The following is a 24,420-nucleotide window of genomic DNA, read 5'->3' on the forward strand; positions in this document are numbered from 1 at the left end:
TGGCTTGAAGTATTCCTATTTATATCCAAAGTCTTGAGGATTGTATGGCCAAAAACAAAGATGTTTCACCACAACATCTTCTTCTCATTGGCTATAAAAAAGGTTACACTATAGCCACTCATTTTACTTGGCCACAAGAAGGTTTCACCATAGTCACTTCTTTTGCCATATCATTCTCTTTTTCTTTTAAGCCAATATTTAATAAATTTTATTTGATAATTAATAATAATTAAATATGAGTGACTGATAATACAGAAAAAATATAAAAATTTCATAGTATTAACATACAAATATTTTTCGTTATAATATAATTGCGAATATACTTCCTCAAATGAAAACAATTCTATAGTTTCCCCCGAGCTCACAAAATTTGATACAAATTACTTGCTCAATCATCATGCAACGTTTCAGGGGGTTTAATTCTTTGAAAATAGTCAAAATTATAATTAATTACGCAACAGAATCATGAAAAATATTACTTTCCAGAATTGGAAATGAAAAAGGGAAATAAATACCAACCACCAACCATAATCTCACCAAGTCATCATATATGCTATGCCTAGTCACTTTTAAATCGGTTATATTAGCCCATTCACAAATAAGTGAAATAACTACTATTTTATTGAATCTTTATAATATGAAAAATGAAATAAGAGAATAAAATATTTTCTAACTTATTTTATTAAATTCACTTATTATTTGATATGTCTAATAATGAATAAATTTAAGAAGATAAATTATCTTATAGTATGAGAATATACTTTATTATTTTTTGTATTTCCATAGAAAATTTTGCTTTAAGTAATCCTTCTCAACCACTTTCCTTTTTGAGAAAAAAATTTATACATCATAATTTTAGATTGTTAGTCCATCATTCATTGTCCATTTGTAATCACGACTGACTCAAATCAATAATAGATGATACATTGATCATGTATATATTTTTCTATCAACAATGTATAGATATTACACTCTTACTTTTTTAACAAGTTTTTATTACCATTATTTATTAGGAATAAAATATTTTTTCATATTAGGAGATAACTTATATCTTCAAATGCACATTGTTGAACATGTGTCTTATTTTTTTTATAATATATTTTAAGATAAAAACCTCTAGATGAAAGTGAAATAAGATACATGTCAGACAATGAATAAATTTAAGGAGACAAATTGTTTTATGATATGAAAAAAAAATTATAATCAAAATTGATAAGTAATGGGCTATCACAATATAACACAACATATACAAAACTGATCAACCACAATTTTTAAAAGTGATGAGTGATTTACCATTAAAATAATTATTAAATTTGTAGCCAACAACAAAATTCACAAGAGAGTAAAGTTTATATATTATGTTTTGGTATCATTCACTTATAAGAAACTAATTCATTCTCAACTATTTGAATAAGTTAAACTATTAATATTTTGGTCTTTTTAGAAATTTAGCGAGCCTTAAACTATTACATCAATACATTTTTGACAAAATTGATAATTATACTTACAATGTATTTTTTTAAATAAAAATATTGTATACCCTTCCATATAATATTTTTAAAAATTAATCTATATCTATTAATAAATAAGCATAAAAAATAGAAAGAGTAATGAAAAAAAGCTGAATAAAAAGTAATAAATATGAATAAAAAATAGAAAGAGTTGAAATTATTAAAATAGTAGTAATAATTACAGAGGTATCAAAATTGGAAATAAAAAAAAATAAAAACAGAGAGTGGCGAGAGCGAGGATTTCAAAGAGCGAGATTGTAGCAAAGGGAATCAAATCAGAGAACGAAGAAGATGGCGATGACGATGGTAGAGAGCATTGTGCTTCTCTTTGTTCTCCTTATGCTTCTTCTTCTCATCATCCTTATCTTCTTCTCCTTCAAACCATGGCGCTTCCTTTTCTCTTCTTCCCCTTCCCGCTCCTCCACCTCTTTCAAGGTTACACTCTCTTTTTCACTTTTCCTACTTCTTTTTCTCATTTCCTTATTCATATCACTTTCTGTGATGGATTTATCTGTTTGGATGTTACCTATGGTTAACTTTCCAATTGATTTGGGGTTTATGCTTAATTTATATGCTAATTGTTGATTTCGATTTTGATCTACTTGTTTGCATCAATTATGAAGTCCTGCGTTTGTTGCGAATTGAATAAAGCAAGTTGTTGTTAGTTATGGTTTATGTGAAATGACTTGATCACTTTTCTGTTGAAATTTTGTTTTGCTTAGCTAAATTCTGCACTTGCTATAGTTTTTCAAATACCGTGCTTTGCCTTTCAAGTCTCAATGATCCAAATGCTTTGGATTGACATGTTATTCTTTCACTATGGCATCTGAAACTTTTACTTAGGGTACCTTTCAGAAAATAGTTTAACTAAATGCTTATTCAGTATGTTCTGATCAATAGGAGCTTATGACATTCATATAAGCTCTTTTTAGCTTTTTCCAATAAACTTATCTGATTATAAACATTGAAATAAGGTACAAAGAGTTTACAGGAAGGTCATTAGATATTTTTATAAGCTCTTTCAAACATCTGGTTAAGTGCTTAAATCAGAATATAAGCTCTTACAGTTGCAGTGAGTGAGGAAAACATAGCTGCCTACCAGTTTGCTTCTTTACCGCGTATAAGTGGTCCAAGGATTATGTGTTAACATAGGCACTTTCCTTGGAATTAACTTATAAATAAATAGTACTATAGTGTTGGGAAGTAAGTCTCACACTATCCGCCTCATTCCCTTTGGTATAACTTAAATACCTGTTGGACTACTCCTCTCATGGCCAATTAGTTTTGAGATAAAACCTTAACATGGTATCAGAGCCCAACTTCACTCCGGTGTCACAGGACGAAAGATGCTCTTTCGTCATGGGTCAAAGGTAACCCTTCGCCTGGTCCGTTAGACTTCTACGGAGGGTCATGTTGGGAAGTAAGTCCCTGATCGCCTGCCTTATTCTCCTAGCCTCCTGGGTATGGTTTAAATACTTTTTGGGCTACTCCTCTTATAACCAATTGGTTTTAAGAAGGAACCTTAACATATATACCTTCTGATTTCGTTATGAAATGTGATATGTCCATTGAGCTAACCCTCACTGAATCCCACTTTTGTAGGCTGATGACCTGGGAAGGCCCCTTGTTGTAGAGGACATAAATGTGTCATGTAATCAAAACACTGAGTTGCCTAGGGATTATGACCTCGAGGGTGCTTGCTATCCAAGTGAAGGTCATTTTCGCTCACCAAGAACCCATGGGCTTGTTTATAAGCAAAGGCTTCCTGCTGTTTCTCTTTCATCTAATGTGCTTCAAGGCAATCCAGCCACCAGTATGTTTTTTCATCATAGCTGTTTTGTCCTTTCAGTACTTTTATTTGTTCTTTGCAAAGTAATAATAGTGCTCTAAAATTATTTTCAGGTGATAGTTTGGTTCTAGATATAACTTCTGATCCTTCAGAAGATGTTGGTCAAACACTTAAGCTTTCCCCAGCCAATTTTGCTGAAATTCAAAAGCATACTGGAGCAAATTTTGAAAATGCTAGACCGCGTGCCTTTGTGCAAAAAGACATATCTGATCAAAGTAGTTTCTGAACTTTCTTTTCCATTAAGGGTTTATCTATTTTTTTGCATTGCTAAATATGCGAATCATGTCATCATATCTCCGTTAGAAGTACAGGAAGTTGCCTCACTCTGGAGGTTATCGATGGTCCTTCTCTTGGACTTCATTATTCCGTACTGTCAACAAGTCCCTCTCGCCTACCACTGACTTTGGGAAGAGTTTCTCCAAGTGATTTGTTGATAAAAGATTTAGAAGTGTCCGGAAAGCATGCACTAATAAAGTGGAATTTGGATGTAAACCTCTTTCTCTTCTTAGAGACTACCATTCGGATTTTTGAAGATGCATATTTGCACTAATTATTGCCCATTCGAATTTTCAGAGAATGAAATGGGAGCTGGTAGATATGGGTAGCCTAAATGGGACACTTTTGAATTCTCAGCCAATCAACGATACAAACACTGGAAGCAGACATTGGGGTGTCCCGAGAGATCTTGCTAATGGAGATATCATAACACTTGGAACAACATCAAGAATAGTTGTAAGTACTAAGCTTGACTGATCCCTCTTTGCAATGTTTTGACTATCACGCGAAGCTTGATTTTGGCTGTGACTGTCTGCAAGTTTTACTGGTTGAACACAATTGTAGTTTGTAACTATAATTAATTAGTTTTCTGCTCCTCTGAAATCCCAGAACATTTTTTTAATTCCTGTATCTCTTTTCACATATTTGATTTTTGTTTAGATTATTTGTATGTCAATGCCTTAGTATACCATGCATGCAGATGCGGGAGGATAAGATTATTGATATAAAACAGAATGAGACTGTTTCAATTGAGATATATTAATCAGAACTTCCATATCTAGAAAGAGATTTTAGCTAGATTGATTTGGATTTTGGAATCGGAAACATAGTTTTACTCTTTCAACGTCCTGCATCCCAAGATAGGCATAATTTTTATACTATCTTATTATTGCTGAATATGATTATTTCACCATCACAGAGATAAAAATTGTTCTTTCTGAGATTTATCAGTCTGTTGTAAGTGTGAATTTAATTGTAGTAATTATTGTCTGTTTGACAATATACTTTTCACATTAAAAGTGCTACTTGGAATTAATATGCTGCTGTGGTTAGTTTTATATATTAATTTTGTTTGTGTTTCTTTTTTAAAAATGCCTATATAGTCTGCTAATATCTAATCTATGGCAGGTCCATATTACTACACAAAATGAGCAGAACATTCCCTTTGGAGTGGGTATGGCATCAGATCCCATGGCTTTGCGTCGAGGAGGAAAAAAGCTACCTATGGAAGATGTTTGCTATTATCAATGGCCTTTACCTGGGCTGGATCAGGTTTGGACTTATTCATAGTGATTTGTCAATCAGGGTCTCTTGTTTTGTTTTGCACTTCTTGGAGGGTTTCAACCTATAATTCATCTATATACCTAATTTGCAGTTTGGACTGTTTGGCATTTGCGATGGGCATGGTGGAGATGGGGCTGCCAAATCTGCTAGCAAGTAAGTATTGTTTTTGCCTTAGGTCTGCAATGTTTGTCTTCTGCTGTTTTTATGAAACTTATATTCTGATGCATGGCAAGAGTATTGCTTTTGCTACTTGCAAAACAAATACCAGATGTTTGAACTTTGAAACGAAAAATTCCCCAAAAAGTATTTTGTTAATATTCAAATTTCTAACAACCTCCTCTTAATAAGTATCTTCGCAAATTTTATTTGGAGAAAAGATAGATTTGCATATTTTAGTTACTTTTCGGCTTATCCATGATTCTCGACTTCTCGTGGTTCTCAATCTCTGAAACATTACTAATATTTATGTTTTGAATTACTTTTTTCAGACTTTTTCCTGAGATAATTACTACTATATTATCAAATTCATTAACAAGAGAGAGGGTTTTATCACTTCGTGATGCTTCAGATATTCTTCGAGGCGCATTTTCTCAGGCAGAAGCATGCATGAATCATTATTATGAGGTATTATCTACTTCCTTCTAATCTTGTTTACATTGCCTTTAGTTTTGTGGATTACTTTAGTTCACCCATTTAGGGTTTAACACGTTGCAGGGATGCACAGCAACAGTGCTTCTGGTGTGGGCTGATGAAAATGAAAATATTTTTGCGCAATGTGCAAATGTTGGAGACTCCAGCTGTGTCATGAGGTTTGTTATAAACTATATTGCTTCAATAGGTCATGGGTATATGGATTCTGTATTTTTTGTTGGGGGGTTATATCCAGTTATGCAGTTTTAATATTTATGCATTATATCAGTAAATTTTAGTTTTTTGTAAGAAAAAGCTTCAATACTAATGGTTCTGGAATTGTCAAGGTGGATAGCTAAGAAAATTGGGGAATCATGACAAAGTTAAATTCTGTTAGTTGCCCATCGCACTTCCTAGAGGAAGTGGGACTGTGGGGGACCAAGAAAAAATATAAGTGAAACAGATCAATGCTTTGTCAATAAACATGATTTATGATAGATTATTATGGCGTCGTTCGACCATGTAGCTGACCCCACCTAGTGGGATTAAGGCTTGGTTGTTGTTGCTTAAAATCCAATTTTGTTTTTATTAGTTGCAACTTTCAGGAATCTACCTATAAGAAATAGTTATAGTACTGCTCTACTACTACTGTAATGCATGTCTTGTTTCTTACCCTAGTGACTGTAGTTGTAGCTGTTGAACTTTAACATGGTATGTGCGGGTTTGTTGGATTAGGCAGACTGGAATTTTCCTGGCCATACTTTAATGCCCATATGAAATTCGTTATTTCTCTTCTGCAGTGTTGATGGCAAGCAAATCAAGATGACAGAAGATCATAAGATAACAAGTAATTCTGAAAGGCTCAGAATTGCAGAGATGGGTGAACCATTGAAAGATGGGGAAACACGTTTATATGGTATGAAAATTGGAAATTCATTTATTCATCATAGAATATCCACTTTCATTTTCCTTCTAATACTGACTTGGTATATGCCATTCTGTTTCTCACACTGATGCAGGTATAAATCTTGCAAGGATGCTTGGGGACAAATTCCTGAAACAGCAGGATTCACGGTTCAGTTCAGAGCCTTATATAAGTGAAGTGGTGCATATTGATCAAGCTAGGAGAACCTTTGCCATTCTAGCTAGGTGATTTGTTTTGGATGTGTGTTTTCATAATTTTTCATGGAAATTATATGTTCTGGATATGATTGTTCAGTCATTAAAAAATCTTCTTTCCAAAAAGGACAATATTTCCGTACAATTCTTTGGATGAGATATTGCACCTGAAATTTTCCATCTAAAAATGGTCAAGTAACTAACTTTATTTTGCAAAATTGAAACCATGGTGTGTTTTGTTCTGAACGGTTCGGCGTCTGGCAAATATGTTAGAATTTTTTGTCATCATTCACATTTTGCTTTTTACCATGTTGAATATAAGCCTAGAACTAACACTGGCAGCATCATATTCACAGCGACGGGTTATGGGATGTCATCAGCATGAAGAAGGCAAATCAGCTAGTGCTTCAGGTTGTGTTAAAAAAATAACTCAGAATTATGGTTTAGTTCATTCTGTTCTGTTTATCACCAACTTGCTCTAACACTTTGCTTTATGTTCTGGACTGCACAGATGAAGGAGCAGCACTCCATAGATAGAGAAAATTCAGCAGAAAAGATTGCTAATTTTTTGTTGAGTGAGGCTAAAACACTGAGAACAAAGGATAATACCTCTGTTATCTTTTTAGATTTTGATAACTCCAGTAGATTCTATTGTAAAGTCGAGTCTTAGTGTAAATTAGGAGTAGTGTTACAGTAATGGTGATATATATTTTTCTTGGTAGACCGTAATATATAATTTTGGTTCCTTGAAACTGTTCCCATTTTCTGTTCTGCCCAAGCTCTAAAGTTTTTTTTTGTTTCAACATGATGGTTTAATTTTTTAGGTAAACTGTGTAAAGTAAGGATTTAATTTATAGATTATCCGTGTATAAGTGTCTTTTACAACATAAGAAAATTATGGTGGGTTGTTATATTAATAAAATATTTTATTCTGGTAATAGTCATTTATATACTTATGAAGTAGAAATATTTCAACCAACAATATGTTGGTTTAGTGGTGTAAGATCTCACTAGGTTTCTAAGGATGATCAAATTTCAAATATTCGATTTCTGGGAGCGACATTTGTTGTGAGGGATGACACACTTTCCGAATGAGATTAATTACTTATGCAAAAAGGTGAGAGATACATTTAGTATTACAAAAAAAAGTAGAAATACTTCAAAAATGGACAAGTATCATACGTGTGTTATGTACCATTCAAAATACATGCTTAAGGAGTATCTCTATCTTTCTTTTGGATGAAAGATCCACTTGTTCCAATAGTAAGTTTTTTAAAGTTACTCTCAATTCTAGCTATCAATTTTAAATCGGAAGAATTTAAAATTATATTAAAGATGTTTTAAATGGGGAACCAATACCTTTTAAAATTATATTAAAGATGTTTTATTAACAATGTTAAATGAATGGAAGAATTTAATACCTTATTATAGATAGAAAAGTGTGCTATCTTGTTATGATGACATGTGCTAAGTATTTGGGCTTAGCCACTTTTATTGTACACGTGTGATAACAAAAATATGTCAAACTCATCTGTAATGTCTATTTATATGCATTTCAATCCATTTTAAAACTTTATATTAAATTTACATAATTACCATGAGCTTCCTTTCTATGACAAAATCAAAGTAGCTAATAGTCACTAAAGGTTGGTCCAATCAATTGATAATCTATAAGGTTGTAATTTCAAATTTAGTTATCGACATAAGTACTTTGTTGATGGGTCAATGTATAAGAGCATTCACAGTGGTGGAAAAAAATGGGTTTATAACCAAATAAAAATATTCTTGTGTTTATTTCATAATAATGCATAAAATAGGTACCGTTCTTATAGTTGAGACAAGACAACATTAAAAAATGAAAAAAAAATTTGTTAGAAGAGAGAAGAAATCAATATTAATGTGAGATTTGTAAGGCTCATTTAAGAATAGAAATAGAGTTACACCATTGGAGATGATTTTGGCTTGAGTTGCTTAATTTATTAAAATATCTAAACAAATATAAAATAATCAGTAAAATTTATTTAAGAACGAAAAATAGGTTGTATGATTGTATATGTTCTACATAACTATATAAACACATATAAAACCATAAAGCTTGAGGAAATCTAAATGTGATAAGTCCTTGGAATCTAAGTTACTTATTGTTTGGAATCTAAGTTACATATTGTTTTTTTAAGTCAAATAGAGTATTGTGGAGGGAATATAATTGGCCTTTATTCTATTAAAAGTTTGTTTAAAAATAAGATTTATTAAAAATTAAATTACACGGGCTTGACAAAAAATAATAGAGTTTAAAATCTGTGAACAGTATAAATTTTTTTACATTATCAGCACATTATTCATCACATATTAAATCTAAAATAATAATAATATTGATAATGACGTTAAAAAAAAGTGATTAATAAGAATGAAAAAAGTACATTATAAAAAAAATTATAAATTAAATTTTAAAAAGGTTAATAAGAAAGTAAACAAGTTCCCTAAACCCTCCCACCAAAGCCTTGAAATGGGGAAGAAGAACAAGAGAAGAGATGCAGACGCCGAACCCGAACCTGAACCCAAACCCAAACCCACCGTCACGAATGGCCATAGCGACGATTCTCCAAAAGGGAAGAAGAAACATAAGAAGAATAAGAATAAGGACCAAAACGAATTACCCACAGTTACCATAGCCGTCGCTGCTTCCATCATTGACAACGTTCCTACCCTTGAACTCGCTACTCGGGTACCCTACCCTACCCTTTACTTTCTCTTCGTTCTCAATACTCTTCCTAATATTATTATTCTTATTTTTCCTTTTCAGTTAGCTGGTCAAATCGCTCGTGCCGCTACTATTTTTCGAATCAACGAGGTTACTCATGCTCCATTTCCACATTTTTTTCATCTTAATTTTATTTATATTTATTATAATATTTTAATATCAATTTTCATCTGATATATATGATTGTTATTTATGTATAATAGGTGGTTGTATTTGACAATAGAAGTGTCGTGGGAAAAGTTTCAATGGTGGATAATTCAGATGATGAAAGTAGTGCAGCTTTTTTTATACGAGTTTTGCAGTATCTTGAGACTCCTCAGTATTTGAGGAAGGCTCTCTTCCCAATGCATAACAACCTCAGATTTGTGGTTCGACCAATTCTCTTGTTATGCTTCTTTCATGCATTCCTTCGCCGCATTTTTCGATTGTTTGTTATAGTTATTTGTCTTATACTTTGCAGGGCCTGTTGCCACCCCTTGACGCTCCGCACCATTTGCGAAAACATGAGTGGGGTCCATACCGGGAAGGTGAGAGTCCACATTTGAGTTGAATTTCACATGTCATTTCTTGTAGGGGAGGGATAGTAATTTGTTTCGTAAATATTTTTCTAGTTTTTATTCTTTTGGGTTGGGTTCTGTCCTGAAGATATTAACCTATCACATGCATTTATCGAAGCATAGGATAGATTGGCACTGCTAATTTAGAATCTTAATATTTCGGAGAAAGTATTTCATCTATGTAGTACTCCACATGGTTTTGTTATGAATGAAAGTGCAATATATTGCAACATAAACCTTGCTTCAGATGCCACATATTGCTATTTAGATATCCTTTTTCCTTTTCATTTATTAAATTTGTTGCGTTTATGAAAATAACCGTCAAAGCAGAAATATTTGTAGCACGGCAGTGCTGTTACATGTTTGTTGTTTTACTCCATGATTACTTTGGCCAGGTTTTGATATATTGTGATAACTTCATAGGTGTCACATTAAAAGAGAGAGATTCAAACAATGGCGCAACACTAGTTGATGTTGGTTTAGCAAAGGTATGTGTATACAATTACATGACATAGTTGACTTGGCCCAAACTTAAACTTTTTTAATTATAAAAATAAATTAATTAAGATACCTGCTTGTTGTCATATACATTATGCTAAGTATTAACTAATATGGCTATTAAGTAGGCTTGAGTGTGTTTGCCAATGATCTGATTGAGTACACACCATATGCAGCACATTTTAGTCGATCAAATACTTGAACCTGGAAGAAGAGTTACTGTAGCCATGGGTACCAACCGCAATTTGGATTCTGGTAACAAGTTAATCTTTGCTATCTATTTTTTGAGTTCTGCTTTAGACATTCCACAATTTTTTGAAATCTAAATTATGCCCCATGATGTTAGCAGGGAACAGTAGTACTTAGACTGTGCAAACTTCACTTTATATGTTTGTCACACGTGTCTTACTTACTGCATGGTTTTGCCCCTCTTCCAGTCTGAAGTAGATTTTGCTTCTCTTCCCTTCTATACATCCTTATAACTTGAACTATTCACATTTTCTGTGGGAAAAAGTGTGGAAATCTGTTAGGTGCATTTCAACCAAAAACATTGTGTGAATGTTAAAGAATTGTTTCACAGCAGTACTTATATAAGCTATTGTTATTAACCTAAAAGGAATTATTGTACCTTGATTAATTATTAAGCTATCAATGAAGAAGTTATATTTATGGCAAGAGAAAATTAAAGAATGAGGTGGTGTAGCCATGCAGATTGTTGAAAGATGAGTGCTAAATACATTCAACATCTTGGCAATATGAGTTTGAGCTAATTTTCATCTCTGTACTTCATCTAGATTTACCACGCCAGGTTGTCTCATCTTCAAAGCCAAGGGAAGAAGGAATGTATTGGGGATATCAAGTTCGTTATGCGCATAATATTAGCTCGGTATTTAAGGATTGTGCTTACAAGGTATCCACACCACTCAAACATGCACACAATGTGAGCATTTTAATATCCATATTCTACTCACCAGCCCTTTATTTGATTTACTTTTTATTATGACAGGGTGGCTATGATTATATAATTGGTACCTCTGAGCATGGCCAGATTATTAAGTCATCTGATCTTGAAATACCTTCTTTCAGGTACTATTGTTGGCTACAAATTTCTTAGTTCACTGCTGATTTATACCTTTCTTTAGGGTATGCTTGCAATTTGGTTTTTTGAGAGGAAGCAAGGGTAAGTGAAGACTTGGGAGCCCTCTGTCAAGTGTATTTCATGGTTGTCAAGCCTTCCCTAACAGATGGGCTTCGGAAGCCATTGATTTCCTTAGGTTGCTGCTTAAGTGAATAGAGCTTATCAATTCCAATTTCTAACATGGGTTTCAAAAACCATTGATTTCCTTATCTTCCAAGTTCCTACTAATTTGTTTTCTTTTTAATTCGTTATATTAATCTAAAATGATAAGTATTCAAATTGAATGGATGACAAACTGTCGCATCCTCCCAAGAGTATACATCAGAATAATTTTTGCAAGTCAATGGCTCAATATAAGCTATTAATCACATTATTTCTCTAGAGTTTGCTTGAAAATGAATCTGGCCAGACATGGACTAGGGAATTCTATAGAGCTGTTTGTTGGGAGTATAGCGTGTTGTGAAAAGGTTCTTATTATCCTAATATGGACGTTCACCAACAATGAATGTAACTCAACACTGAAGTATAAAGGATTTATCTTTTTAGGTTTTCTTTTCTTTGTAATTTCTACTTATTTTGAGCTTCACTTACTGACTGAATTTATATTATGAAGTTTTAAAAAAGTATGCCTGTGATGATGCAAGGTAGTTTGAATGTGATTTATTAATAGTATGTTTCAATAAATTGGCAGGCATTTATTGATTGTGTTTGGTGGACTGGCTGGGTTGGAAGAGAGTATAGAAGAAGATGAAAACTTGAAGGTAAATTCATCATTTCGTTAGTTATTGATAAGTGATTGTAATTGTGGTCCCTTTTTTGAGACTACTGCCAGTCAAATATTCTACAAGTTTGCCACAATATTTGGTCACACGTCTTTTAATGTTGTTGCATTTCTGTTTGGTATACTAATTATAAGTGGAGAACTTCTAATTCTTAAATAACCCTGAGTATAGTTAAGAGTTATGTTCGACATATTTGGGCTCTTTGTTGAGACATTTGTCTTTGTTAGCTTCTCTTGTGATATGTACTAATTTCATTCTATTTCATAAATTTGTACACAGTAATTGTAACATTAAGCAATTTTATACATCCTCATAATCTATATGTAATAATATTTATTATAGCCCTTGGGCTCTGCTTAGAGTTTAGCTAAGAAGAAGGAAGAACTGTGGTACTGAATACATACTTTCTTGCTTCCAAAATTACAGGGAAAGGATGCAGGGGATGCATTTAATATATACCTAAATACATGTCCACATCAGGGGAGCCGAACAATTCGAACTGAGGTATTATCTGCCTGATCTTTCCCTAGTCTATTTGTTTTATGTTAAATTCTAGTCTCTTCAGTTTTTTCATTGGCTTTTTTATCAGCAAATGTTAGTATGATAGTTTTTCATTGCTTAATTTTCATCTTTTTGTATAGGAGGCTATTTTAATATCTCTTCAGTACTTCCAAGAACCAATAAGCCGAACATTGCAGAGTTGATTATTGTGGTGGTAGCCAAAAAATTCATTTAGGATGTTTCACATTGGTAGTTGTTCCCTGTCAACACTTTTGTATTAGCTCAAGCGTTTATGGCTGAATGAATCTAAGACGCCGACAATATTTCAAAGTTAGTATTAAAATTTTCCCCTCTACCTCATCCCAAATTGCCCCTTGGATTTTAAATTGCATTCTCTAACCGCATTTAGTGTAGTTTTGGGAGTCTCCGCATTTGCATTGCAACCTTAATTGCAATGCATCAGCCACATTTCTCACAATTGCAGTAAATGCAATATAATTGCAAACGTGATTTAAAGCCATTGTGGCCTTGTGGGTTCTTCATCAAGATTCTTTGGGAAGTTCTGATATTTCTGCTTACCTAGACTGTATAACTGGCAAACAGTGTTTGTTGTTCATCTATATATGTAGAGTATTGTTATTAACTCCATTGGATAACTGCTATTGCATCTGAAGGAATTTTATTTATGAAGTAATTTAACTGTGTATTGTAACTTTATGTACAATCCATTTAAGATTCATGGCTACTTTGTGCTGTCTGTTTAGAGCCTTGTAAATATATTTTGTTTAAACTAAATGTGTTGATGTGCAAATGGTCTCCATATGCATCCATAATCAAACGACTTTATCTAAGTCTGATATAAGCTTGCTTTTAAGGAAAATATGTCTGCAGAATTATTATCTAGCATGTTTTTAGCTCATTGATTCATGTTAGTTCTGTTTCAGAAATAAATTTGAAAATGCATTATCTGAATGGAATATGCATGTTCTGAAAGAAAAGTGGGATGAAAGTAGCTGCAACATGCAAATAATAGCAGGTTGGCATAGGTGATAAGTTTCAATTTAGAATATGAAATTGATATATATTTGATGTGAGAATAATGACTTAAAAATGTTTACAATATAAAATAAAATTGTACAATTGCCAACTTAATGAGAAAAACTTTTGCCTGACTTTATTTGGCATAATTAACTAAAAAATTAACTAGCTAATTAATCAGTTAGGTGGTTGAACCGAAAGTTTTTGGTAAAAGTAACTAACGAACTAGTTAATATTTATAAAATGAGACAAAATGCTTCCTGGCATAAAATGCTATCATTTGGTATGTTTGGTACTGGGTTAAAAATTGGTATGAAAAGTTAGTAGATCCATTTTATTTGTAAAATTGTATTGAAAGGAGTGAATACTATGAGAAAATAGTTTTTTGAAGTACCCTGATGTATTTCCTAGTGTAGAGTAATTATTGAGCTGCACCACTGAAAGCCTTTGACCTTTGTTATACTCCTCTGGATCTTGGCATTCTTTATGGATGCATGTAATTCAGACTATAGCTATACTAATATTCCTAGGAGAACCTTGTAGCACAGGGAGAAGGTAATAAACTAACATGTGTTCGCTAAGCTTTGTATGCAGCAGAAATGCAGAATGGTGTTGATTAATGGTCACTATCTCCTGATATTTGGCATGGGGTTGTTAGTGACAACATAGCTTGAACTTGATAGTTTCTATTTTTTTTACAATAGACAATAAGTCCATTGAACTAATAGAACAGTACTTACAATTATGTGGTAAACATTTTCATTAAAAAAAAATCACCAAAACTAATGAAAGTAACATGATGATGAGATGATGAAGACTGCCATAGGGGAATGGATGATATTCTGCTTGTCACTTGAAGAACACATAGAAGAATAAACAGGATTTAGGCTTGTAATTTTCATACATATCGATTAAGCATTCAAAGCTCAAAAGGGAACGATCCATTAGCTGCAAAAAACTAGGAGAATAACTCCTAAAAGCAGAATCATAGGTGAAATCATAAAAAGTAAATATAACAAACAGCATGGGTTACAAGGTGTAGTACACAAATAACTAGACTACAGAATTGCAACTTGAAATAATAGAACTAAAATCTCATGAAAGGAACAAAGAACATTGAAAACAAGATTACCACACCTAATCCAGACAGTTCATAATACCCTAGATGATTGTCTGGTGTCCACTAATGCATCTTAAAAGTTATATAAACCGCTATGAATAAAATGGTTTAGATATCTTCTATTTCACTACTGTCATAAGAGTTACTTGTGCAGCAGAACATGCAAACAACTTCAGTTCAATCATCAACTGCAAGGTTCTTCATTTTGGAGTCCAGTTCATCCTCGCTACCTTCTTCATCATCGTCACCGTCTTTTCCATCAGGATTGTTATCATCTAACAGACCGAGCCTGTCAGGAGAGTTTTTAAATATATCCATCAACTCATTAATGCCCTCATTGGAAATGAAGTTCCCATTAATATTGAGAAACTTGAAATCAGCCTTTTGCACCACAGTCAGAGCCAATTGCTGAACCCCAGACCAAGTTATTTGGTTGGAACTTAGATCAATTTCCTTCAACTGAATATGGTCTTCGAGAGCCTTACTTACTTGAATGGTGCCTTCATCTTTGAGTTCATTCTCCGCGAGGATCAACTTGGAAAGAAACTGCTTTGCAGCTAGGCAGGCTGCTATTGCAGGAACAGAATCAGCTGTAATGTCATTTCCACTCAACTCCAGAACTTCAAGGTGAGGAGCTGATTCCTTAAGAGCATTTACTATGGCGATTGTGCCTTCATCTTCCAAGTTCAGGTAGCTCAGGTATATCTCTCTTAACTCTCCATGCTTGGTAAGTGCTTTACTCGGAGAAACTCCACCCTCTACACCAAACATGTTGTCTCGTAAATCAAGCTTCTTCAGATGGGTACAATGCCCTAAAGCATCGGACAAGGCTACTCCACCTTGAGCGCCTATCCTCGTGGAGGAACAACGAAAATCCTCCAATAAAGGCGAATGCTTGACAACCTCAGCTAAAGCTAGTGCCCCTTCATCCCCAGTCATATTGTTGTGAAAATGGAAAACCTTGAGCTTTTCTGTAGAAGGGATCAACTCACTAACTGCTTTAGCAGCTTCCTTTGAGATTCCATCATTCATCAAATAAAGCTCCTCCAAGCAATTCTGTGATTTCAAGAGTGCTCCAAATGCTCTAACACCTTTCTCACCTAAAGCATTGTCAGAGAGGTTTAAAGACCTCAAGGCATTACCCTCTAGAGCAGTTGAGAATATATTCATGACATTGAGAGCTTCTGCTTCTGGTCTTCCGGCAATAAAATCTGATAGATCTACTTCTTTCAGCTGGTCCTTAAGGGAAACGAGAATTGTCTGGGCAACTAGTGCTGCTCCTACTCCAAAACTTCTGTTGCTGAAGCATATCTTGGTGACAGAATTTCCTGGCTCCTTTAATGAAGGCCCTTTGACCTTTAGATATATCGAAAACAGTTTCATGAAGTGCAGTGGTATTATTAGACATCACAGACACTTCTCGGTTATCCCTTTTACTAGATCCTCTTTTGAGAACTTCTAGGAGGAGCTTACTACATTCTTTGGCATAAAGCTGGACTGCAGAACCCCCATCACCATCTGGCTCTTTCGATCTTCAATTCTTTTCGCATTCTCTTCAGCCTCTTCCTTGTCCAAAGTTCCATACTTCTGTGTGAAAATAGAATTAGTTGTCAGATTGTTGGTCATTCTCTCCACAAGTGTCTGTCTGGTGTTCTGACTAGGAGGCCACAATTTGATTGAAAATGGTCTGTGCTGCGAATCCAACTCCATTGCAATAAAACCTACAAGAACTATCATATAAGTAGTTCCTATACATGGAATGTTGAGAGAATAACAGTGAAAAAAATAGATCATGCAAATTTATTACAAAAAACAAATGTAAAGCAGTGACATCCATGTATGTGTATCTCCAATCATGGTATAAACTATTGTCAAAGAGAATAAGGGCCCATTTGTATAGATTGTTTCTCTTAAAAAGACGCTTTATTGATTAAAAAACACTTCTAACATTTATCTGCTTGTTTGGTTGGGCTTTAACTAAAAAACATTTATATGCATGCTTGTTTGGTTGCACTTTTACAAAAAAACATTTATATGCAAGGGAAAAACTTATATTCAGTTTCACAAAAGACATTTCTATGAAGATTACTTTGGAGAATCATGCTTTTTAAGCTTAAACGAACGGACTCTAAAACATTTCCTAAGCCATGGCATACTGAAAACGAAAAAATTGAGTGCATAAGAAGAACAACATCTACATCAGTTAAGTCACTTGGTAATGTCATTAAAGCTTCTTCTCTCCAAGTGTAACACTATTGAAGGCTAGTCTGAAGAACTTAATACAAATTTAACAGATAATTTTGTAATAAAAGGGGTAAAAAGGCATGTTCTGCAAATCATGACAGGAAATAGGAGGTGGAGAAAGAGCAACAGAAACTCAAACAAAAAAATAATGTCTATAACAAATGTCACATAACACATATATACGCGAAATAGATTACAACCACAAAGTAGGCACTGTTTCTTTCCATTTCAATCATAAAAATGTTCTTGTAATAATAATATAGGATAATTCAAACAAAGCGAAACTACAAAGCATGATGAAAAAGACAAGGTTAAGGAGTTTGAAATGCAACAGGGTAAAACATTTCATGAATTACAAGGTTGTTTCCTAGGAGAAGAGAAAACCCACAACATCGTTGACAGTTAATATCATACAAATAATTTGGGTCAGCCACAAATCAAACCCATACCAACAAAAATCTTGGCTTTAAGCCTTTAAGCTTGAAATGCAACAGATCTGATGAAACAACGCAAAGCTACAAACTTTAAAGGAAAATGTGAAAGGCAATAGAGAATGCACAATTAACATTGAACTCAACACGATAAAAGTTAAATAAATAAACCATAAAGTGAAAAATGAATGCTCTAATAAAAATGAGAAAAAGGGTACCCCGTGTAGAATGCTGATCTGAGAATTGGTACTATGCAGTTGGAAGAAATTTAAATTGAAATGGTACAATGATCACAATGGTAACTGACACAGTTTAGTTATATAGTGGCTAGTGAGAAAGTGTGGAGGGAAAATGTGAAGAATAACGAATAACAATAAACAAAAAATGCTTCTTTTGGAAAGTCTAAACAACTGAATGTGTTGTGATTAACGGCGATTATAACTAAGGCAATTCATAGAAATTTCATCATCTGAATTATTTTATTTATACTTTTATAGTATATTTTAGCAGTTTCATTTATTTATTTTTTTACTTTTGCATTTTTATCCATTCTAAGTATCTAACATTGCACCATATATAATTTAATCCAAGTTTTTACAAAGGATACAAGAAGAAACCAAGTGGTATTACATTGAATACCAAAATTACTTTATCCTCTTACATTTCTTTTATACTATTCCGGCATGTTCTAAATTTCACTATTTATGTGAGTTAGTTTAAATATTTATTTTGGGAAAAGGCATTTTTTAAAATTAACACAAACATGCATGATTTCTCATAAAGGATCTCATTGCTATATAGCTATATTTGCACGAAAATGAATTCTTGGAGGATCTAGTACTTAATAAGATTGAAATGTGTGGATTTTAAAAAAAAATTAATGGTATAGATTTTAAAACATTTTTAACTAAAAAAATATGATAAATGATGAAATAAATCTAGGTCTCATATTCCAATTTTAAAAAGATCTTAGTCGATATTTGTACATGTATGTCTTTCTGAATTGATAAGTGCAACACAAACAATAACTTTAGAGCATCCAAGTGTAAATTTTAAAGAGTGCCCAATATACCAGACTTTAATTACATTTTAGAATGATAAATGTACATAACCCCCATCCATTATTGGTCACACTAAAATCTAGCAATATAATTGTTCATAATATCAATGGTGAAAGTAAATATCTTCTCCTAAATTGTGCACAGCAAATAAGATAGTACCTAGATATATAGAATTGTGAGATGAGTTATAACAAACTGCATTACCACTCTTATTTTCAATTTTTTATTTATCTATCAAAAAAATCTTCTAAAAACTATAAGAAGATTAAATTTGTCACAATCTAGTTACCAAAATAATATTATTATAGAATTAAATCTGTAACATCACCAGCTATGAAAAAAATATATAGCCATAAAATCTTCAGCAGTGCAAACAAAAGCTCAAAGTCAAAACGTAATGCAACAAATTTCAGTTTTCATGCAAAATTATTGATGCAGCCTTTTCACTCTTAATAAAATATCTCATCTCAGTATATCTCCTACAGTCAGAATAAAAAGTATGACACATATATTGTTTTTTTAGTTTTATAAATATTTTTATAGAAAATCATTAAATTGAACAAATTTTATGATTTTAATTGTTGGATAAGATAATTTATCTTCTTATACCAGAAGATATTTTATTCTCGATATCTTTAACACAAACCCAAACCAGAGCATCTTGCATTTTTTATTTTAATAATCTAACCTAAGTACATAATCAAGCCTGGTATGAGACTAAAACTCAAAACAAGTGTGACTTTTATTATTCTTCTTCTTTCAAAAATAGTGCAGCAACAAAACAAACCTAGCTAACACATTTCAGCACTTCATTCTTCTACTGTAGCATAAACAAAGCCAAGCGTTTGAACAATTTGTTGGCATTCTCAGATTGAGGCTGGATGACATGATAAACATGATCCTCCTCTTTCTCTTCAAACAGTTCCAATTCACCTTGCCACCCACTCTTTTTCACAGCTTCATAGTACAAAATCCCTCTATCTCTCAATTGATCCTTACCAGCAACACAAACAAGAATTCTAGAACACCCAAGTTTACTCAAACTAGGTGCTCCTTCAGCCAAAGGTTTGATGAAAGGATTATCAACCCCACCAGGTGCATTTGGATACACCAAGTTCCAAGCCATATGACCATGACCTAAGGGTTCTGATCCAATTGGTTGTGAACCACAGAAGAAAGGGTGACTCAAAAATGCTCCTAATATTTTAACACCACAAGGTAAAGCCTCAGTCCCAGCACGCATGGCAATGTTATGCACAATGTTACCCCCAGCACTATCACCACCTATGAACACTTTCTTGAAATCACCATGCTCAATCAACCATGGTTCTTTGTTAGTGATGTTGTTGTCATGATGGGAAGAGACCCATTTGAGAGCATCCCAACAATCATCATAACATGCAGGAAGAGGGTTCTCTGGGGCAAGCCTGTACTCTACAGAAACAACCATCACATTTACTTGTGGAACAAAGTTGTTGAAGTGGTTATGGAATAATTGGCAGAGTGCAGAACCAGTGAAGAATGCACCACCATGAAAGTAGACCAAGATAGGAACTTTTTCAGTTTGGTTGGTGATTTTTGGAAGGTAGAGGCGAGCAGAGATTGTGGGGTTGCATGAGATAACAACATCTTTGGAAGAGATTCCAGATTGAGGGTCATGAAGCAATGGTGGCACTGGTTCTATTGCTGATTGTAAGGGCCTTTCAACGGTGCCATCATTGAAGACTCGGATATAGGGAGAAATATCTACAACAATCTCTTTCGTGGTGGTGGTGGGTGATGTTACCGAAGCCATCTGAATTCAAAGACAATGAAATAAAGAAAGAAATGGTAATTCGAAACACAAGGGTGGATGAAATTCTCTTTTGTGACTTTAGTTATAATTGCTTGGAACCTCTATTTAGAATTATATAACTATTATATATGATGGCAGCCATAGAAGCTGACACACGAGGTATACACATTTCAAAGTGCCGTGACTGAATTGGATTTAGAAATTTTATCATTTGAAAATTCATAAAGAATACTTTTTAAAAGGTCAAATAAATAAAATTTTAAAGAATTACGACGTAATAAAGTTTAGGTTTAATTATATCAGAGAAAAAGAAGAGAAGGGCATGAATATGATAGTTTAGGATTTCATTCATTGCACTGCTTCCTCTAAGCGCATTGACCAGAATAGAGAAAGGTGTTTGTAGGAGTTTCGCTCAAAAGGGGAGATTCACACCCGTTGTCATACTAAGCTAGATGAGAATTTCGTTGAACAAAGAATCTAAGCTAAGCAAAATTATCCAAAAGATGAGTTTATTTCAAAATTCACTTAATGTAACTTTTGAGGAGAAAGATAACAAATGCTAAGAGAAACATATAATTTGACACTTTTATTCGTACTATATAACGATGTAAGATTTTTACGTTTGAGAAATTCATATATTTAGTTCCTTGTCAAAGATTTGAAAATATCATATATATTTAGAGGTTGAATAGTGATATTTATAATTCAAGTTTTTTTCCTTAAAATTCAATTATCGTTTAAGTTGATGATGCTATTTTATAAGTTGTATTAACAAATTAAAAGAAAAACTATTCATTATTAAGTAAGTTGTATTGGATATTTTAATATTACACTAATTTATGTGAATATGATAATTTTTTATATATAACCAATTTAACATTCATCAACTAATTTACCCTTTAACAAGTATATTAATATTTTAAATAGTTGGAGGCTGTAAATAAATGGGCATAAGACATTTCCGTTCAAACAATGAGAAATTTCTATAACTCCTCGTTCATATTCCACCTTCCTCAGTTTGTGGAAAGGCCAATTTTCTTCGGTCAAGCATTTGGAAATTGGAATGGTAAGAAAAGACGAGCTTTCAAGTTCGCAAGCATGTGACAAATTGTCCTAAACATATAAAATAAAAAGTACCACTAATTTATCAGAGGTGTTAATTTTTCAAAGTAATTAAAAACTTAGTTTTGTTGCACTTCTTATTAGAGGTACTCTTGACAGCCTCATAATAAATAAATCTTCTCTAGTCTAATATTTATATATTATTATTATTATTAGTACTAGGGCGTCTATCAACATTTTGTGTCTATCAGTCCGTATTCTTATTTTTCTGATATCAAGTGTATATATAAACTTTCTATAAATTTCTCAAAGTTTTTATAGAGTAAGTTATGTTACTTTTCTTCAAAGTTTTTATCTTTGCCGTAATTTTTTCTCTCCTTCTACATAGTGTAATTTCAACCCGTTATAGAATTATGGGGTTACGGAAATGTATCAAATTCAATTAAATTATATTTATTATGTTTTCTGCAAAATTATTTACGAGATGTGTTACAAAATTAATAGCAACTTGTATGTTACAAATGTAAACATAAAAACATTGTATATATTAAAGGCAAAATTGGAATATAAAAATTATGTTTGTTTAATTATATATTTGCTCCTTAATCATATTTTTGACTTTATATATTAGTATAGATGAAGATTTATATACAATTAATATATCATCCATAATTATTTTATATTTTTTAAATATCAATAATAATTAAAAATATTTGATAATTAATAGACTAATAATGTATAAAACTCTTATACCTAATATCAAAACGATCTTTAATTGTAGAACGTTAGTCTTTCAAAGCTAGGTGCACTTGGAAGCAAAGGGTTGATAACAGCAACATGGTTATATCAAACCCACTGGTACAAGTAGGGTACACAGTCTTCCAAACCTTATGGGAAAATTACTGGCATACCCTTCAACAGTTTCTGCCCCAATTGTGTACGTACCAAAGAAGAAAGGGTGGATCAGTCCCAGCACGCATGGCAAAGTTATGTGCAATACTACCACCTGCATAAGTGACCCCAGAAATATTAAGGTTTTGGGTTATAGATATACATATAAACATTTGAAGAGAAAAGGAATATTGTACTAACAATGTAGTGCATCATCATTCACAATTTATACATCTTTGTTTTATATTAAGAGTATAAAATTTATGTATTATTAATATAAAAATTTATATACAATTAATGTATTATCTACTATTCATTTGAATGATATTTTTAGATATTTAACAATAATTAAATATGAATTATAAGTAATAAAATGACAGTATGTAGAACTCATATATTATAAGTGCATATGATTTTTTCCTTTTAAATTAAAATTCAATATCATTTTAATATAAGAATGGTGGCTAATGGACTTGGTAATATATAAAAAAAGTACATGTGCGTAGTTTAACTTTTCACAGACACTGTAAAGTTTTCCCATCATTGTGGGGTTATTTTGTTGGAGCACAATATATTTTAATCAACGTCACTTTAGCACATACATTTATAAGACACTGCTTTAAATGATAACTAGCAAGCGGGGCAATACTTCTTTGTTGTAAGATTAATAACACATATATTACATGTATATTTATATGGTTAAGACATTCGCATGACTAAAAACACACATGTTACTTGTACATTCGCATTACTAAGAAAACACATGTTACTCATGCATTCACATAGTTAAAACACACGTGTTATTTATACATTCATATTATTAAGAATACACGTCTTATCTGTGTATTTGCATATTCAATCACATGAGAGAAAGAAATGACAATTTTTAATTTGAATTTTCTAATAGAAATAACAAAGTGAAAGTCTGAAACATGATACCATATTATTTTTATTAAAATAAATATTTTAAGATTTATAGAAAATGAAATGATTTTTTCAATTTTTTCGAATTGAATTTTTTTTATTTTAAATACGATTTTATAATGAAAAAATGGAAATCAAATCATTATACTAAATGAGTTTTTTTATTAAAAATATATTTAAAAGTTATAAAAAACTTCAATTTGGAATTTGATTTTTCAATTATAATAGAGAAAAATTAAAATTCAAAGAATCTGAAATATTAAAATTCAATTGGAAAAGTGTTACAAAACTTTGATGAGGTGTAACAATGCAATTATTCTTAGATTAATAGTAAACGTTAAATAATATACATATATTAGTGTAAAGAAATAATTTGGATGTAAAAAATAATTTCAATCTCATCTAATGCTCAATGTCTATTACATTTTAACATAACAAAACATAGGTACGGTAAACACTCAATTTTGGTGGGGTAGCAACATAGACCAATCGCTAATTAGTATTAAATTATTAACATATAAAATATGTATAAAAAGTAAGGATAATGTGGTAAGGTACATAGTAATAACATGTGACATGAATGAGTTTTTTTTTTTTAATAACTTAGAACATTTTAAGATGAGAAAATTTGAGGAGAATGTGACATGTGGCATAAGGGGAAAACATATGAGGAGAATGTGACATGTGGCATGAAGGGAAAACATATGAGGAGGATGTGACATGTGGCATGAATGAGTTTTTTTTATTATATTGTTAATAGAATAGATAAAGAATTTACTTATAGCGTTGTGGCATGAAAGGAAAATATGTGAGGATGATGTGACATGTAGCCTGAATGAGTAATATGTGAGGAGGATGTGACATGTGACATGAATGAGTTTTTTTTATTATATTGTTAATAGAATAGATAAAGAATTTACTTATAGCGTTGTGGCATGAAGGGAAAAC

At 32.3% G+C, this 24,420-nt stretch overlaps 3 protein-coding genes and 1 pseudogene across 3 annotated transcripts; 2 read left to right on the plus strand and 2 right to left on the minus strand.

Annotated features, from left to right (window-relative positions):
- LOC109346455 (protein phosphatase 2C 70) lies at positions 1,713-7,490 on the plus strand. Its single transcript, XM_019586023.1, has 13 exons — positions 1,713-1,946; positions 3,114-3,324; positions 3,414-3,575; positions 3,672-3,847; positions 3,934-4,092; positions 4,765-4,908; positions 5,012-5,073; positions 5,409-5,544; positions 5,635-5,729; positions 6,351-6,466; positions 6,570-6,699; positions 7,026-7,080; positions 7,181-7,490. Exons 1-13 carry the CDS (start codon positions 1,803-1,805, stop codon positions 7,337-7,339), a joined length of 1,749 nt encoding a protein of 582 aa, XP_019441568.1. The 5' UTR covers positions 1,713-1,802; the 3' UTR covers positions 7,340-7,490.
- LOC109346456 (putative methyltransferase C9orf114) lies at positions 9,158-13,600 on the plus strand. Its single transcript, XM_019586024.1, has 11 exons — positions 9,158-9,394; positions 9,473-9,520; positions 9,634-9,798; positions 9,891-9,957; positions 10,411-10,475; positions 10,662-10,740; positions 11,280-11,395; positions 11,492-11,571; positions 12,315-12,384; positions 12,832-12,909; positions 13,047-13,600. Exons 1-11 carry the CDS (start codon positions 9,176-9,178, stop codon positions 13,107-13,109), a joined length of 1,050 nt encoding a protein of 349 aa, XP_019441569.1. The 5' UTR covers positions 9,158-9,175; the 3' UTR covers positions 13,110-13,600.
- On the minus strand, positions 14,907-17,870 carry LOC109346457 (annotated as a pseudogene).
- On the minus strand, positions 19,599-20,644 carry LOC109344896 (2-hydroxyisoflavanone dehydratase-like). Its single transcript, XM_019583620.1, has one exon. It carries the CDS (start codon positions 20,593-20,595, stop codon positions 19,618-19,620), a length of 978 nt encoding a protein of 325 aa, XP_019439165.1. The 5' UTR covers positions 20,596-20,644; the 3' UTR covers positions 19,599-19,617.

This window comes from Lupinus angustifolius, chromosome LG04 (genome assembly GCF_001865875.1).
Source record: "Lupinus angustifolius cultivar Tanjil chromosome LG04, LupAngTanjil_v1.0, whole genome shotgun sequence".
Classification (NCBI taxonomy): Eukaryota; Viridiplantae; Streptophyta; class Magnoliopsida; order Fabales; family Fabaceae; genus Lupinus; species Lupinus angustifolius.

What these genes read in the sequence shown, in the direction of transcription:
- LOC109346455 (XM_019586023.1), top strand. Translation starts at nt 1,803, where the DNA reads ATGGCGATGACGATGGTAGAGAGCATTGTGCTTCTCTTTGTTCTCCTT. An exon ending in TCAAGGCAATCCAGCCACCA is followed by an intron (nt 3,325 to 3,413) that starts GTATGTTTTTTC and finishes AATTATTTTCAG; the next exon opens with GTGATAGTTTGGTTCTAGAT. An exon ending in TGGGGAAACACGTTTATATG is followed by an intron (nt 6,467 to 6,569) that starts GTATGAAAATTG and finishes ACACTGATGCAG; the next exon opens with GTATAAATCTTGCAAGGATG.
- LOC109346456 (XM_019586024.1), top strand. Translation starts at nt 9,176, where the DNA reads ATGGGGAAGAAGAACAAGAGAAGAGATGCAGACGCCGAACCCGAACCT. An exon ending in GTGGGGTCCATACCGGGAAG is followed by an intron (nt 9,958 to 10,410) that starts GTGAGAGTCCAC and finishes ATAACTTCATAG; the next exon opens with GTGTCACATTAAAAGAGAGA. An exon ending in CTTGAAATACCTTCTTTCAG is followed by an intron (nt 11,572 to 12,314) that starts GTACTATTGTTG and finishes ATAAATTGGCAG; the next exon opens with GCATTTATTGATTGTGTTTG.
- LOC109344896 (XM_019583620.1), bottom strand. Translation starts at nt 20,595, where the DNA reads ATGGCTTCGGTAACATCACCCACCACCACCACGAAAGAGATTGTTGTA.